General features: G+C 45.4%; 2 protein-coding genes across 2 annotated transcripts; both read right to left on the reverse strand.

Moving 5' to 3' along the window:
* Positions 1-9,887: 9,887 nt before the first annotated feature.
* Positions 9,888-11,141, reverse strand: CCR75_007921 (uncharacterized protein; the record flags this gene model as incomplete). The annotated part of the gene is made up of 1 exon (XM_067965977.1): positions 9,888-11,141. One exon carries the CDS (start codon positions 11,139-11,141, stop codon positions 9,888-9,890), a length of 1,254 nt encoding a protein of 417 aa, XP_067820739.1.
* Positions 11,142-13,427: 2,286 nt separating this feature from the next.
* On the reverse strand, positions 13,428-14,681 carry CCR75_007920 (uncharacterized protein; the record flags this gene model as incomplete). The annotated part of the gene is made up of 1 exon (XM_067965976.1): positions 13,428-14,681. One exon carries the CDS (start codon positions 14,679-14,681, stop codon positions 13,428-13,430), a length of 1,254 nt encoding a protein of 417 aa, XP_067820740.1.
* Positions 14,682-17,762: the final 3,081 nt, after the last annotated feature.

The raw sequence follows: 17,762 nt of genomic DNA on the forward strand, positions 1-17,762 counted from the left end.
AGTCGGCGCGACGGTTGGCATCGGCTCGTCAAGTGATCCTCTTCTCATGCGACGGTCGCGTGCTCGGATGAAGTCCGTGAACGCACTTGAACACTTGAACGAGTGCTCGGAGGGTGGCGTGGGCTTGGCTTCAGCCCGGCGGCTCAGCTGATCTTGCATCTTATGCTGATTCGCCATGAACTTGGCTTGCTGCTCCGCCATCCCCTCGAGGAGTCCTTCAAGTCATTCCATGCGTTCAGAGCTCACGCCAGAAGCTTGCCTCGCGCCATCTTGGTCCTCGGAGGTACCCGAGACCGATCGCGCCTCTGCTCGCATCTCGGACGGGTCAGAAACCACGTTCATTGCGTTCACGTTCGTCTCGGCGACGTCGAGTGCCGGGGTGAACTGAGCGGAGGTAGAGTCAGTGCGTTTTTAGCTCATAACCCGTTCAACACAGGCTTAGAGTTAGATGGAAAGTTGAAAACTAAATGCACTTTAGAGTGTGATCCTAGCTATAGCCGTCCGTTACCTTCAATCCCCTCTGCGTCGGTTTCTTCGAACCACTCCCAATGGTCGCGTCTTTCACGCATCAGTCGCATCCTTTCACATCAACAGTCGCACCCTTTCATCTCAGTGGTCGTCCTGATTTAACAGTGTTACTGCTCACTTCTAGTCCAGAGAGGCATCAAGTCGCATCAATTTCACAGCACCGCGTCCACCTTCCATAAATACAGCCCAGGTTTCATCCTAGCCTCTTCCCCGATTATAATGGGGCACACATCGGTTGGAGAACCGATGTTGCGGTACATTCACTTTATGGGTAAAATACCCTTTTATCTAATTTTAAAATAGTAAATTACTTAAATCCCATTTATCATGGGTAACAGATGTGGTCGCTGCCAGATATAAATCTGGCGGCCAAAATTTTTAATTAGCTAGGGTAAGGTTTTTAGATATTAATAATTTAATAAAGTGCCTTTTTTGATCTTAAAGCGCTAAATGCCTTCCTAAGGCTTGCGCATTGATCTGTAAGAGATAAAAGCCTTTCTAAGGTATATCCTCTTGGGCACTAGTTGCCACTTGGTTCTACGAACCCCTGAATCCCTTGAACTAGGATTCCTTAAGCTTTAATAGCTTGTACGACTCCCTGAGTTGTTAAACCCATTATTTCAATAGAACTAAGCGACTCTCTGAGTCTGAAAGTTTTCCTCTGACTTTAGAAGCGAGGTAGCTCCGCTACACCGATATCTACAAAATCCCCGATAACCGGATCAATCGACCACCCTTTTGCAATACAAACGGACCGCTAGGTTCCGCGAAACCGTCAAGAAACCAGCGTTCTGTGGCTCGAGCGCAACATGCCGGCACCGCAGCCACTCTTTCATCTCATTTTCGGTAAACGTACTCACAAATAATACGTCAGCTGCAAGTGCTGCGAAATAATGATACCTTCTCCATGCGTACCAAACTGCACACGACCGGAACGGCCCAATATCCATAAGTTTTTCAGCGGGCTTTCAGCTCGTACTATTTCAACTTTCAGCATTATAAATCTACGTGCTTTAGATAATGACATTGTACGCCGGTTGATTAACACCCCAAGCCAGGGTTGACGTACTGAAAAAGCTCCTTTAAATGACCGCCAGCGAATGTATTTTTAACGAGTGCGCAGTCTTGTCGCTTCATGCCGGCGTGATGGATCCCAAAGCCATACGAAGAAAGCCTTCTAGATCATCACGCGCATGATCTCTTTTGCTTCTTCAAAAAGAACTTTGAGTGAAGCGGAGTGCGGTTTGATTAAACGAGCGAGAGTACAAACAAGTTTCGCAGTACTCGAGCTGTCGATGCAACATCTTTCCGCGAATGCACGCCTGGTTGTCGAGCTCGACTTTTTTGGCCACTATTTCGAAACATGTTGCATTCATCAATGCAAACCGTTTAACTGTTTTTTTCTTCATCATTCCAATATAGTGTTGTTGCAAAGGTGGTATCGCCTTGAAATTTTCCTGATATTGTAAAGCGCTTTGTATTTCGATGCAAGCGACGAGACAAGACATGTAGATGTATGAACAGCTGGTAATTATGTTTGAAAGTACCATACGCAGAGAGTCAAGATCGCCGAGAACATGATCAGAATCAGTTAATTAACGAGATGCTTCATCGCGAGAATGAATACATGACAAGAAAACGAGCAATGCAATTGCTCTACGGTCAACTTACGCGTCAAGAATCTAAGAAAGAAGGACATGGGTTAAGAAGAACAACTTTAAAAATATTTTTATGCAACAAGGTCGGTCACAAGAAGCACGAAAATTCGGAGTGAATTCAATACTCGTAGAAGAAAAACAACGAGCAAGCATTAAAGACATCCAATCAAGATACTAACGAGCGAATTTTGAATAATGAAGCAATGTGTGCCCAGGGTAGAGACGAATTTTCGAAATATAGGAAGGTAAAGGACTCAATAGCAAACACAATTGCAAGTGGCAGCAATGTGCCAGCGATGGGCTTAAAACAGCGCGTGTGATATTGAAGAGCAAGGGAACAATTCGAATTGAAGACTTTTCATTCGTTCCTGATTTGATTCGAAGATTGCTATCGATTCCAGCCCAAAATGTGGCTCACAAAAGACGGAAATTCGCTAAAAAGAATTGTGTCATCAAGAATAGTGACGAAGTTGTGACTAGTGTGTCAAGAGTGGAAAGAGTTTATGGATTGCAGACTAGTCGAATCAGCAAGATTACGTACCGAAACTAGATATGGATTATGGGTAGACTTTAATGTTTGGCTTGCTCGACTTGGCTATCTACCAATGAACATGATGGACAACAAATCGACCCCCGTGCGCAGTTGATCCATAAATGACCCCGTTGGAGGTTGTGAAAGAAAAGGCCCGATATATTCGGCATGTTTGTATTTTGGTGCAGACGTGTATGCAAGCGTCGATAAGCCAGGAGACGAACGCTGGATACCAAGATGCTCAGGTGTGTATTTCTGTATAAATAGATATTTGTGTGCATCACAGAATATTGTGAAACTCGCGGCTCTTAAACAAAGACCGGCGATATTTGACTCGTTTCGTCAGGATGGCAAGCGAGAAGAGGCGACCTTCGTTTAGCAAACGGTGCGCTCAACTGAATTACCCTGTGCAAGACAAAGAGCTACTTTCAATAAAGTATGCTCTTGTCAAGTTTCGTGTGCACCTATTGGGCACCGAACCATTTGTGGTTTATACGGATCACGCATCATTAATTTATTTCAAAGTTGTATAGAAGCCGGGTAAGTCGAATCTCTTCGCTGACGCGTTATCGCGCAGACCAGACTTCGAGGCAAGACACCAGCAAAATGTACCTCGTGCTAAGGTACAAGCTGAGCTGTCAACGTTGGCAGCCATTAAGGTCTACCACGTGGCGAGCTCATTGGTTTTTGAAACAAAGAGCGCTACTGTCAGGGCGAACATTGTCGCTTGCTGTTGGATCACTTCGGTGGACGAAAAGCCTTCCTTCCGTCGGACCTGAAGGCTAAGCTAAGTCTATTTAGCTACAGCGATGGCCTGTTATGACATCAGCTGTCACCTTGTGATCCCTTGAGAATAAAATTCCCTCATGACACAGATCTTAAGTTGAGAATACTTCACGAGCTCCATGATGCGCCATCTAGTGGGCATCTGGGGCCGTGAGAAGACATTCTTACGAGTGTCGGAGGAATTTTGTTGGCCACACCTATATCGATGGGGCGCGCGCGCTTCTTCTTGTTTGACACGGTAGTGAAGCCGTCATCCGGAGGACGAGGGGTTTCTTTTTGCTCTTGCGAACAATCTCAGCGCATAAAGCCTGCACCGTCCAGCAGCGTGCCTTTAAAGCCGCTGCCGATTCCAGTGGATTGTTGAAAGTCGGTCAGTTCGGACCCTGCGTTTGGTATGCCGCCTGACCACAAGGGTGGGATGAGGCACGTCGACTTTTTAGACAGACTGAGTAAAATGGTGCATTTAGCACCATGAAGCATCTCTTGCCATTCTGGGCAAGAGGTGCGGTGAGTATATTGCGGTCTGCAGTGATGCGTGATCCTTATAAGCCACGAATGGTTCGGTGCCCAGCAGGTGCACACGAAATTTGACAAGAGCATACTTTATTGCAAGTAGCTCTTTGTCATGCCTGGGGTAACTCAGCTCCGCGGCTTTTAAAAGCCGGGACTGATAAGAGATGACACGGTCGACGCCGTCGTCATCCTTCTGCATGAGCGCGCTACCAATTGCAAAATTACTTGCATCGCAGACGACGCTAAGTACGGACTTGGAGAGCAGAGGGGGGGGGGGCTAGATGTATAGTCTCTCTTAACCTGCTTCATTAAAAAGTACAGCCGCAGTTTCAGCCTTTCATAACCCTGGTATTCCTCGAGCGGGCATCGTGAAGATCCGAAGTCAGTCGCGAGACTTTACTTTCGAGATCCCCGATCCGTTGTTTAGCAGCGCTCAGCGCTTACGAGAGAACGGAAGCGAGATATGGTCGCGAGTAGGTGGGCGAGATTGCCGCTCCTAACGGGCGACGCCCGCACTGAAAAATAATGCTTCCTTGTTGGAAGGTTGCTTGCCCACCGCTCCGTGAAGCACAAGTTTTTAGATCCTCGTCCAATTTAGAGGATATCTTATGTGTTCGATTCTTGGGAATTGGTCGATGCCCTGCACTTCGACGTCCCGGCACTGGTATCTGCCTATGAGAATAGCACAAGTTGTAGCTCCGCTAGTTTATAATGGACTAGCTGAAGCGGCGTGATGAGAAGAAATTGAGGGTAAAGTACCAACCATGATTTTCACGCGCAAGCGAGCGAAGTTAACTCGCTGCGACCGTTGTTTGTCACATCGGAATGTGGCTGAAAGCGGCGCAGAAATTCCGCTTCGTATTGGTCGGTTGATTCATTTGAATGCAACATTATCGGGATCGGGGACACGGCCAAGTGATTCCCTGAGCATTTCGACGGATATTGCTTCTTCAAGCGTATCCAGTTTTAAGCGTAGATGTCATAATGGTTATGTGCGTCTATAGTAGCGCGCCCTAGAAGCGACGCACTAGTTTAATCCGAATAAAGCCTTTCGGATGGAGATGGCATCGGTGGCATGCCGCCAGTCATATAGCCGCGTTCATACGACTGGATTGTTACTCCGACAGGACACTTTCACATGCCGGCAGTGGGGCTTTACGCTCATGCTCTTCCGCTTCAGACCCATTGTACATGATGATCTGAGCGACAGATGGTGGTGTTATACCCAACTGATAAGCAGCTGCAACTGCTGTCATGAATGGTCACTGCATTAGCTAGCCCAAACGTCGAGACAGTTGCCTCGTTGACGTAAGGCAAGTTTGCCTTCGCAAAATTGGGCGTCTCCATGTTACGAGCATAGGGTGAAGTTTGTTTGGATGGGCAATATAGCGCCATCATCCTCCCCATTAGACGCTGAGCTCATCACTACTATGAGGTGATGGCAGCGGTGTAGTCAACAATGAGCGACGGGTCTACATCCTCTCTGCGAAAGCGGGAGGGATCGTTAAGTCTAATTAATAGCGCCGAAGCATCAGCAGTAGCTGTCGGCGTTGTGTCTGTGACACTAGGCGACTGCGAAGTTTTATCGCTGCGCGTGCGCCTTCGTGCGTGGTTGTGTGGGTAAGACCCATTAGCTTTGCCTCTCTTTTTGGCATGTCGGGCGCCGTGTGATGTCGCACTAAATATGTACACACTGGTCGCCGAGATTGGTTGAGAGGACTAAAGCGGCGAGTGAGCAGCTCGCTGTCCCTCGATCCTCCCGCTGACGATTTTACAGAATGTAAATTTGTCCTTGAAGAGGGGGGAGGGTATTACAGGCTAAAGTTGCCCTATGTTACACAAACCATTAAGTACACTGTGTGTACTTAACGGGATGGTCAATTACTTCATGTGAAGTATTTAGACCTGCCACTGGGCGTGGTGCACAAAGAGATCTACCTTTAAGTATGTGATGCACATAGGTGTATTCACATTGGAAGGGATGACGGCTAGCGTCATCCGCAATCCAGGCTATTCTGAATATTACGCTCGCAATGTAGGGGTAGAGATAGCATCTATTGATAGATCTTTAACTTAAACAAATATAATTCAGTCTTAAAACTACTTCTTACATAACATGTGCGCGTGTGAAGCCGGACAACCGCTTCCGTGACGACGCATGTCCTAAGGTACCTAGCTCGTTGAGTGAGGTCGTTTAGGCGCCCACCAACTACCGCAATACACGTGAGAGAAAACGGTCACACTGCTTTCTCACTGTGCTTGAAGGTGTGTTCATAGTAGAGCGTGGCTGCTATAGAAGCGCCCGCCTACACTACTGTAATCTTTAATTCTTGTAGAAAGACTTTTAGCTCCCAACACTTCTAGTTGGCATAGATATAAAGCAACACATTCCGCTGTGCTCAAAACCACGTTCTTTTGCACCATAGACCTGGCAATTGCAGGAGTTCCATTCACCACAGTGGCGGGGCACCTTTCGCTAGCACTGCCTCAGTACCAACTATCATACACTTATTACAGTGAAGGTAAGGAACATCCATAAACTTCACGAACACCGCTCTGCCCCGTCTGTGTCGTATTGCACTAACGCACAGACAATTGCAAAATAGCTGGCGTCACACCCAGACCACAAGAAAAGGTCGGTCTTGGTCCGCAATCGCCAGGATTGGCGATTGCATCAAGCTTTTCTAGATACCCTCGAAGCAACGCTGACAATCAGCGTTCCATAACCCCTTAACAATTTCCTCCAACTAAGAAGAAATATGTACTGTCATTTCGGCAAAATTTGCGTGAGTACTTGTGCAGGTATGCCGCTAAACCAAGAAACTATCTAAGTCGACTGGCACAGGCCAATCGGCAACGGGTGAAGCCTAGCCCTTCATCCCGTGCACCTCTCCAACCTCTACCACTTCCGGCAGAGTGTTGGCAGTCCGGTGATCGTCTTGATTCTTTTCTAAATTCGGGCGTACCCACGACGCACGCTTGCAGCGAACTTAGACTTCTTGACATTTGCACACAACTTGTGCTTACGCATAAGTGTAACAACCTTTCGACCGTGGATACGATTGGATTCAACATCCAACTTCCCATTCATGGCTCTGTATGAACGAAGACGTCATCAAATTAGCTCGTGCAAAATCCCGCACTTATCTTAACATATTGGTTACACATCTGTTAAATGTCGCATGAGCATTAAGTCCCTGTGGCATGACTAGCCCCTCCCACATCATACCGCTTGGGGTGCTTACTGCTATAAACGGAATATCTTTTCGCGAATTAGGATCTGATACAACCCATCCGCCAGATCATTGACGAAAAGATAGTACTCTTTGACATACCATCAATGATTACGTCTTTTCGTTGTATCTGCGTTTGAGCTGGTACATTTGCAGCGTTCGGTTTATTGAATGCATGCATAACCCGTCATCCTCGTGTTGCTTTACGCACACAAAAGGTCGGAGAGCTATGTGTTGATTCCCTCACATGGTCCGCTGCTAAGCGTTTGGCAAAGAATTTGGCGATCGCTATTACTTGTTCACGCCATCGCTTCATGACACAGTACTTCGAACCTAGAATAAGGTCGATTTCGTGTCGAATGCCTTTATCCTTAGGCAACTGGCAAGGTACTGAATCAGGAAAGACATCCTTAATTTTGTTAACTCCTTATATAAAAGGTTTGTCTTCAAAGACTCCCAGGATTGGGACGTAAAACGTTCAATCCGAGTCTTCTCATCCAGGACACTTACGTTGATCGATGAAATGCTGAAAACCCGTTTGTTCTCAGGAAATACTATTGCCGACCAAATATCGGCTACATAGTTGTCATCTGTGACAATACGCAGATCTGCTTGACTTTGCCACTGATCACGTAAGAACCGTTTCGGTTCTTCGTGATCTGCGTAGTTACCTTTTAACGTTTATTAAGTTGCCACTTAAGTCAATGTTTGTGTGTGAGGAGCAACTTTCGTCAAAAGACCTGCAAATTCTTTGACATTGCTGGGTCAGTAGGGCGCTCCGCACCTACAGACCCCGACCGTTGTTTGACGATCCGCCTCGCCGTTGCGATTTCGCAACAGCGTCGGATCCGCGAACTACGCTGTTCCTAGCGAGAGGTCGGTCTTTTCGCTCAGTGCTTTTGGGCACTGGCCGTGCTGGGGCACTACACTCATAGGCGCAGTGGTCCGTCTTTTAGCAACGATTACATTTCTGTGACCGTTTGAAACTTGAAGCGCGAGGTTTCTCGCTCTCTACATACGAGAGATCCATGGGTTCTGGACCTCCGTTTTCTTGTCGTCTCGGTGGACGATATGCACCTGAGTGGACATAAGCCTCTTTCAGGCTGAAGTCCTTTTGTTCTGCTATAGAGATCGCTTCCTCAAGCGACTCTAATTCAAGCCGGAACAGGTGGGTCTTAACAGGTCTGTCTGCAAGACCTTTAATATACACAGTTACCTGTGTTTGTTCAAAATCTATTTGATGGCTAACGATACAAATCGCGTATGTTTGGCATAAGCGTGAATGGCACGCTTGCTCTGCTTCAAACCCAGGAGCTCAGCCCAAGCCCTGAATTCGGCACGAGGCGGCTCAAATGTTTGTCTGAGCCGGGTTTTAAAGACCTCATACAACCAAAAGACTTATGGGTCGTGAAGGTGGAGCCCCAAGGCCCAAGATTTGGCACGTCCAACAAAGTTGGACATGCCAGATTTCACTTTTGTCACATCATCACTGATACGACGAGCTTCAATGACATCGTCTAGCTCGATGAGCCACCTCAAAGGGAGTCGCCTTCGACTGCCTTAATCTTAGAGATTTCTATCTTCAAGCTTTCGGGTCGACTTGGAAGTGTCGGCCCTCTAGCAGCATTTACATACTGCTGTCTCAACATTTTCTATTGTTGAGGACGCTGTTCTCTGAACACCTCCGCGTATTGAGAACCTTGCAGGTGAAGTAAGGCTACTTTCTCTCGGGCCGCGCGGAATTCTTGCCGTATGAACTCGGCTATGGCCGCATGCTGTTCATCTCTTCCCAGAGTGTACAGCATGGCGCCAAGGGGCTGACCCGCCAAAATTAAAAGCATTCGTTAGATCGCTCTCCATTCGACGTCACTCAAATGAGTAAACCCACACGCGTGGCGTAATAACCTTTCTGAGTGGCTGCAAAGCTCCCTCCTTCTTCATCCAACATGTCCATGTTGGATGGAATGCGCGTAGGTCGCTGAACGGACTGCGAAGTGCTACCAGGTTTAACGGGGCACCTTTCGCTTGTACTGTTAAGTACTGTTAAACCTTACGCTGATTACAGTGTAGTTGAGGTGCCTCGAAACTTCACATACACAAATGTACAGAGAAATGTTTCTAAGTAGCTAAAAGGCTTTACCTGCTTAAAGTAAGTCAAAGGATTAGAATTATGGAGAAGTAAAACTGCATTAATATTTATAGTTCCAACGTAACGATTTTCTATCTACGAGAAAAATTATTGTTATAATAACTAACTAAGTATGGCGTCTCCTTGTGCACCGCACAATCGTGTCTTATAACGATTGGCGGGGTTGTTTTAGACTTAAACCAACAAAACAATAGAGCTAATGTCAAAATAATCCAGTTTGGAATTATTTGTTAAAATTAATAACAATAATAATTTTATACTTCTTTATTTATTTCCTCTCATAGGAAATAATATTATTTTATAGAAAATAAGACTTATGTAACGGCACACCATTACATGTTTCTTTTTATTTGCCGTTTTCGTCAACTGATATAATCGAAACTATCTAAAATACAATAGGGACTATTTAAAAAAAGGTACCATTTTCTGACAAGATTTTAAAGTTTGATGCAATCCTGGCAGCTTTTCAAAAGTTGCAATGCTTTTAATCAGCACGTAACATTGATCGCCGCCCCAGGCAACGAGTTAATCGAATACAAGCAACCTTGGAGAAACAAACCCACGCAATCTGCAAGCATGATCCCGACCGTGTCACTGACAGAGGCCGCTGCGAGTGCAAATTCCACACGAGTCGGAGAAATTTCTTTTGACAATAATGTAAATGCATTCACATACACGCCCCCTCCAAGCAATCCAACAATAAAACACCCAATTAGCAAGCTCCAATTGTACCACCAATGTGTGATCGCTACAAATGTAAAGAGCGCCAATAACAAGACTTGCAATACTGGCATTACATACAATATCGGTCGTGTCGCTTGATAGAGTACCCCCGACGATCTCGATAGAAACACTCCAGCTTGGTACGTTAGTCCGGCAGACGAGTAAAACCTCGCACGGGCCACTTTACTCTGAACTGGAAACCCGATAGCGGACCAGACACCCGTCTGCATGGTATATTCCGCGAAATAGACAGTTGTCAATGGGATCATATACGGTCCAAGCATCTTTAGAAACGCCAGTTTATCCTTTAGCTGCAGTGTCGACGCATCGCATGCACTCTCTTTCGGCACATTTTCTTTTTCCATCTGTTTTTCATTTGGTGGTGGTACAATATATTTTATTGGCGCCAAGTTGTGAGAGCAGCCATTCGGAAGAGGCATGTAGCTATACGTTCGTGATGGGAGCTTGGACGTATCGAGGACGACGAGAAAGACAAATACGTAGAGTATTGGGAAAATGCTAGCGAGTTCAATGGTAGTCTGGAAGCTTAAATTGCCCCATAGATGAAAGACTGCAATCCATGCGTACCCACCAACTCCAGCGAGTCCCGTGCCACTCGACCAGCACGTCAAGCAGTGTACGGGTCTTGCATAGAGGGAGGACAGGGCTAGGAAACTCGCTTCCATCATACCCGATTGCAAACCGGAGAAGGCTACTCCTACAAGCTGTAGCCAAAGGGAATCTTTGCCATTGGCCACTACTAGAAAACTGAGTAACATCCACAAGGCCCCCACGAGTGTGCGGTGACGATACGACACGAGGTGGAACCAATACGGACCAGAGAGCTTGACGAGGAGCGCTGGAACAATATCAAAAAAATAGACAAGACCCACACCGCCGGATGCAATTTCCTGGGCACCTGCAATCATGATCACGTAGCCGATGTTGTTGATGAATCCAAGCACCCAGAACGCCACGAGATTGCGTAGCTGCTCGGCATCGGAATGCACAAGTTTCATCGATTGTTTTATGTAACTATGGTGTTAGAAAGTAAGTTTATTCATGTACGAAATCGACCTATTTAAAAAACATTTTTTAATTTTATTAGCTTGCAATTTTGACACGAGACGTATAAGTTTAGCGAATCCCTTCCGAGACCAAGCAGATTTTTAACAGACCAATAAGGCAAAATCTATACATAGTTGTAATGGTCTGATTGAGTCAGCTTTACCAATCGCTTTACGCGAATTCGAAATGAATAATTGTGACACGATTAAAATCTTAAATCTTAACCGTCACTAAATCATCAAAAGGTTCGATTTTTGTATACACGCATCTGGTTGAAAGCAATAATTACTTGGCGCAATTGCTTGTAGAAGCAGTATTTGTGAAGTCAGCAGCCTCAAATCACAAAGCACGTACGAAGAAATAAATGTATGCTGTCTAACAACGTACCACAACTTTACGTGTTTTATTCAGACTACACGAAATAAGTTCTGTTTTTTTCTTATTAAAAGTTCGTTACGAGACACAATTAAGCAGACGCTTTACATAGTTAAAGGCAGAAGATCGTTACGAACGAACTAGATATATTAACTTTTGGTGTTGAATGTCAGATTGAATTTCCATGGGTGCTATTTTGCAAAAGACAAAGTGTATATATTATGCGTGTAAGCCTTAACTCTCTTCTTGTCAGAATTACCTGTCCATCGTGCGTTACTTGCACCTCATACTTCTTGAAACCTCTCGACCTTGGATCGTTGCATCTTTCGCCGTAACCACCGCTCCGTGACCATTACAATAAAAGACGTTTCGAAACTCCTTGCGAGTCCCAGAAACTCCGCTGCAGCATCGCCTTCCAACACTCCTTCCTCACGGTGCCGTGTGTTTCTGATTACACGCCTTGTTTTAGTCCATCTTGCTGCGGTACAATGAGCACATCTCCATTAGTGCCCGCAGGCGAGTGGCGCTAAATGCCTTCGTCAGTATGTCTGCTGTCATCGCCTCAGTTGACACAAAGCTGGGTTTTATAATTCCCTTCTTAGCGTAGTCCTTAATAAACTTGAGCTTGATATCAATATGCTTGGCGCGTGCCGAGCTCTCTTCATTTTCCATCTGCCGGATGGCCGCTTGGTTATCCATTTCCATTGTCATGGGTAACTTCACGAGAAAATCCAACTCGGATAAAAGCTCACGTAGGCCTAGTAGTTCTTGTCCAGCATGCGATGCAGACGTGAATTCAGCTTCCATTGTTGACAGTGAGACGGTTGTCTGCTTCCGACAGGTCCAACCCACCATCANNNTGCTGTCTCAACATTTTCTATTGTTGAGGACGCTGTTCTCTGAACACCTCCGCGTATTGAGAACCTTGCAGGTGAAGTAAGGCTACTTTCTCTCGGGCCGCGCGGAATTCTTGCCGTATGAACTCGGCTATGGCCGCATGCTGTTCATCTCTTCCCAGAGTGTACAGCATGGCGCCAAGGGGCTGACCCGCCAAAATTAAAAGCATTCGTTAGATCGCTCTCCATTCGACGTCACTCAAATGAGTAAACCCACACGCGTGGCGTAATAACCTTTCTGAGTGGCTGCAAAGCTCCCTCCTTCTTCATCCAACATGTCCATGTTGGATGGAATGCGCGTAGGTCGCTGAACGGACTGCGAAGTGCTACCAGGTTTAACGGGGCACCTTTCGCTTGTACTGTTAAGTACTGTTAAACCTTACGCTGATTACAGTGTAGTTGAGGTGCCTCGAAACTTCACATACACAAATGTACAGAGAAATGTTTCTAAGTAGCTAAAAGGCTTTACCTGCTTAAAGTAAGTCAAAGGATTAGAATTATGGAGAAGTAAAACTGCATTAATATTTATAGTTCCAACGTAACGATTTTCTATCTACGAGAAAAATTATTGTTATAATAACTAACTAAGTATGGCGTCTCCTTGTGCACCGCACAATCGTGTCTTATAACGATTGGCGGGGTTGTTTTAGACTTAAACCAACAAAACAATAGAGCTAATGTCAAAATAATCCAGTTTGGAATTATTTGTTAAAATTAATAACAATAATAATTTTATACTTCTTTATTTATTTCCTCTCATAGGAAATAATATTATTTTATAGAAAATAAGACTTATGTAACGGCACACCATTACATGTTTCTTTTTATTTGCCGTTTTCGTCAACTGATATAATCGAAACTATCTAAAATACAATAGGGACTATTTAAAAAAAGGTACCATTTTCTGACAAGATTTTAAAGTTTGATGCAATCCTGGCAGCTTTTCAAAAGTTGCAATGCTTTTAATCAGCACGTAACATTGATCGCCGCCCCAGGCAACGAGTTAATCGAATACAAGCAACCTTGGAGAAACAAACCCACGCAATCTGCAAGCATGATCCCGACCGTGTCACTGACAGAGGCCGCTGCGAGTGCAAATTCCACACGAGTCGGAGAAATTTCTTTTGACAATAATGTAAATGCATTCACATACACGCCCCCTCCAAGCAATCCAACAATAAAACACCCAATTAGCAAGCTCCAATTGTACCACCAATGTGTGATCGCTACAAATGTAAAGAGCGCCAATAACAAGACTTGCAATACTGGCATTACATACAATATCGGTCGTGTCGCTTGATAAAGTACCCCCGACGATCTCGATAGAAACACTCCAGCTTGGTACGTTAGTCCGGCAGACGAGTAAAACCTCGCACGGGCCGCTTTACGCTGAACTGGAAACCCGATGGCGGACCAGACACCCGTCTGCATGGTATATTCCGCGAAATAGACAGTTGTCAATGGGATCATATACGGTCCAAGCATCTTTAGAAACGCCAGTTTATCCTTTAGCTGCAGTGTCGACGCATCGCATGCACTCTCTTTCGGCACATTTTCTTTTTCCATCTGTTTTTCCTTGGGTGGTGGTACAATATATTTTATTGGCGCCAAGTTCTGAGAGCAGCCATTCGGAAGAGGCATGTAGCTATACGTTCGTGGTGGGAGCTTGGACGTATCGAGGACGACGAGAAAGACAAATACGTAGAGTATTGGGAAAATACTAGCGAGTTCGATGGTAGTCTGGAAGCTTAAATTACCCCATAGATGAAAGATGGCAATCCATGCGTACCCACCAACTCCAGCGAGTCCCGTGCCACTCGACCAGCAAGTCAAGCAGTGTACGGGTCTTGCATAGAGGGAGGACAGGGCTAGAAAACTCGCTTCCATCATACCCGATTGCAAACCGGAGAAGGCTACTCCTACAAGCTGTAGCCAAAGGGAATCTTTGCCATTGGCCACTACTAGAAAACTGAGTAACATCCACAAGGCCCCCACGAGTGTGCGGTGACGATACGACACGAGGTGGAACCAATACGGACCAGAGAGCTTGACGAGGAGCGCTGGAACAATATCAAAAAAATAGACAAGACCCACACCGCCGGATGCAATTTCCTGGGCACCTGCAATCATGATCACGTAGCCGATGTTGTTGATGAATCCAAGCACCCAGAACGCCACGAGATTGCGTAGCTGCTCGGCATCGGAATGCACAAGTTTCATCGATTTTTATGTAACTATGGTGTTAGAAAGTAAGTTTATTCATGTACGAAATCGATATATTTAAAAAAAACATTTTATAATTTTATTAGCTTGCAATTTTGACACGAGACGTATAAGTTTAGCGACTCCCTTCCGAGACCAAGCAGTTAACAGACCAATAAGGCAAATCTATACATAGTTGTAATGGTCTGATTGAGTCAGCTTTACCAATCGCTTTACGCGAATTCGAAATGAATAATTGTGACACGATTACAATATCAAATCTTAACCGTCACTAAATTATCAAAGGTTCGATTTTTGTATACAAGCACCTGGTTAAAAGCAATAATTACTTGGTGCAATTGCTTGTAGTAGCAGTATTTGTGAAGTCAGCAGCCTAAAATCACAAAGCACGTACGATGAAATAAATGATGCTGTCTAACAACGTACCACAACTTACGTGGTTTATCACAGGCAACAAGAAATAAGTTCTGTTTTTTTCATTAAATATTCGTTACGAGACACAATTAAGCAGACGCTTTACATAGTTAAAGGCAGAAGATCGTTACGAACGAACTAGATATATTAACACAGTTTTACATTTCCTCTATACTAAAGAACTTAGTATCGGGCACTACGACTAGTACTGTTTTAGTACAAGTCCACTTCGCACTGCTTCAGTTGCGAGTGGTGCCCTACGTTATTTCACGTGCACTAGTACGTGCAGGGGAAGACTTCTCTTTAAGGTAACTAGCTTAAAGAGCGTATAATGAAAACTGTATTAATATAATTAAGTGTTTCTTTCTCTTCTTTGCAAATGCTAACTTAATTATAATCTACTAAACATATAATAGAATTCTTATCTCTATCTTATCTATAGCTCTCTCTTTGATTACTCCTACAGCTGATTAGTCTGCGGAATAAATAGGTATAATGGTCTTTACCTATTTATGGATAAGAATTCAAAATATTACTATATAAAGTAATATCCTGCAAATATTATCTACCTTTAAGGTAATATATTAATTAACAGCGTTTAAGTGTTAATTTCATGTAACGATACACCCCGTTACATCACCCCCCACTTAAACGACAATCACTCTGGCTGTCATTGGATGGAGTGGTCGCTATGTGACCACTTAATGTTTAAATGATGTTGATTGGTCAGAACTATCATTTTAAATTCCATCGCATGAAGAATCAACTCATACGGGGTGACGATAGTGCTGCGCCTTCGGCTGCGGTTCGTGCAGCCGCGGGTGACGCACTGTTATCTCTCGCGGCAGACGGAACGTTTGCCGTAGTGTCTTACACTCGCACAACACTAGATGATGCGAGTGCACGTGGTGATTCACCACGTGAATACGGCCCCTCTTGGGAGGTCGACTACGAATGCGAGTTGGATGAAATGGCCGACTCGGGGAGAATGGACGTCAGGCAGCTGACTATATGAGAGGGCTCATTCTGATAGACGAGTAAATAGTCTATACGGGTTCGACAATGAGGATGATCCCTCATTGCCCGTACGATCTCCCATACGGTCACCTGCACGTGTTTCTGTGCAAGGTGACGACGATGGCGTTAGCCATCGTAAGAAAAGTTCTTGTGGTACCCTTGCTTCTGTGTGTATCACTCAGGGGAGTGAAGACAATAAAATGTCTCATCTAGCCCCTCAAAAGAAGCCGTGGCTTTTGCCGGAACGGCTTATCGATAGCTTCTCTGGAGAAACAACTCCTCACAATAAATATCCTTTTTATTGCGACAAAGCTACATGGCCTTGATCCCAGCGCGAAGAAATTTCGCGCTGAGGATGATTTCTATCTCGATGCTTTTCTTAAGCATCGATGGTTTAGTGGCAATAATAAGCCGATAAACTCTCGCTTATGCAAGCCTGAAGCGCGTTTATTCGCAATGTCAAGACATTGGACGCGAATCCTGATTTCAAAAACTTAATGCGAATCGCGTTAGATTTGAGAAAGGAACTCCAACCGGTGCAAAGTATAAATTGCATCGGTTGTCACGTGAGGCTGGGCTTCTATGCCTCACGTGGGGTGAGCCCTGTCCGTGTTGTGTAGACAACTCGAATCGAAGAGGGTAAAAAGGGATGTCTATTCCCTTTTTTCGTCATGGGGGAGGGTTCGCATCTCTATTGAGATGCGTGACGCGATTGGCGTTTTGCAATCGATTTACAGGCGCCAGGGGCGCGTGTTTTTCGATGGGCCTTCTGAACCATCGGATGGGTCTCGTCATACTGACGGACGATGCCCTCAACGTCAGCAACCAGCTGGGAACGAGGCTCCCAGCTATCATGCGAAGGTGGATAACCACGCCAGCGAACAAGATAACTCGTTTGCTGCCCCTTCACATCACGGTGGTTCTGGATACGTTCCACAAGGAAACGCTGACCACCGTGGGAATCCACCAATGATTGTGGTGGAGGAGGGAAAATTAGATCCGAACCGTATGTCGGATCTAATGTCGAGGATTGACAAAATCGATCACTTCCTCCACGATTTGAAGGAGAGACTTGACCACGAGCGCGGCAAGCGTCGCTCGTTGGAGCAGACGGTGCAGGCTCGCCATATCGAGCGGTTGGTGGACCGTTCGAAGAGTGCGATGTTGGAGTACGAGCGGAAAAATCACGCTGTTCGCGATGAGCTGTCGTCAGCTCATCGTAGTTTCGAGGATCTTCGGAACCGGCATGAGAAACTTCAGGTTCAACATGAGAACCTGGTTCGCGATCACAAGAATCTTTTGGGGATTCTTGAAAAGGGTGGTCACATCCGTCCTCGGAAGAAGCCGCGTACTGATGGTACGGGCGGAGCCGACCAACGTAAAACGTAGGATGCGTTCGCATCCTACGTGGCAATTCTATTGTGTACGCATTGCCTCTTCGATGCAGTACACGGAAAGGCCCAATGAACTTGGGTAGTAGTTTACTGCTACCCACATTAGTGACTAATCGCTTAGGTAAGTTTACCGTAGAGAGTAGCACTAGATCATTAATATTAAATGAATGAACATTTGCTCTTCCATGTTTGTCCGCATTCCGTTTCTGTCGGTCCACTGCGTTAGCAATGGAATCCTGAACGAAACGGATAA

Source organism: Bremia lactucae, linkage group LG12 (genome assembly GCF_004359215.1).
Source record: "Bremia lactucae strain SF5 linkage group LG12, whole genome shotgun sequence".
Taxonomy (NCBI): Eukaryota; Oomycota; class Peronosporomycetes; order Peronosporales; family Peronosporaceae; genus Bremia; species Bremia lactucae.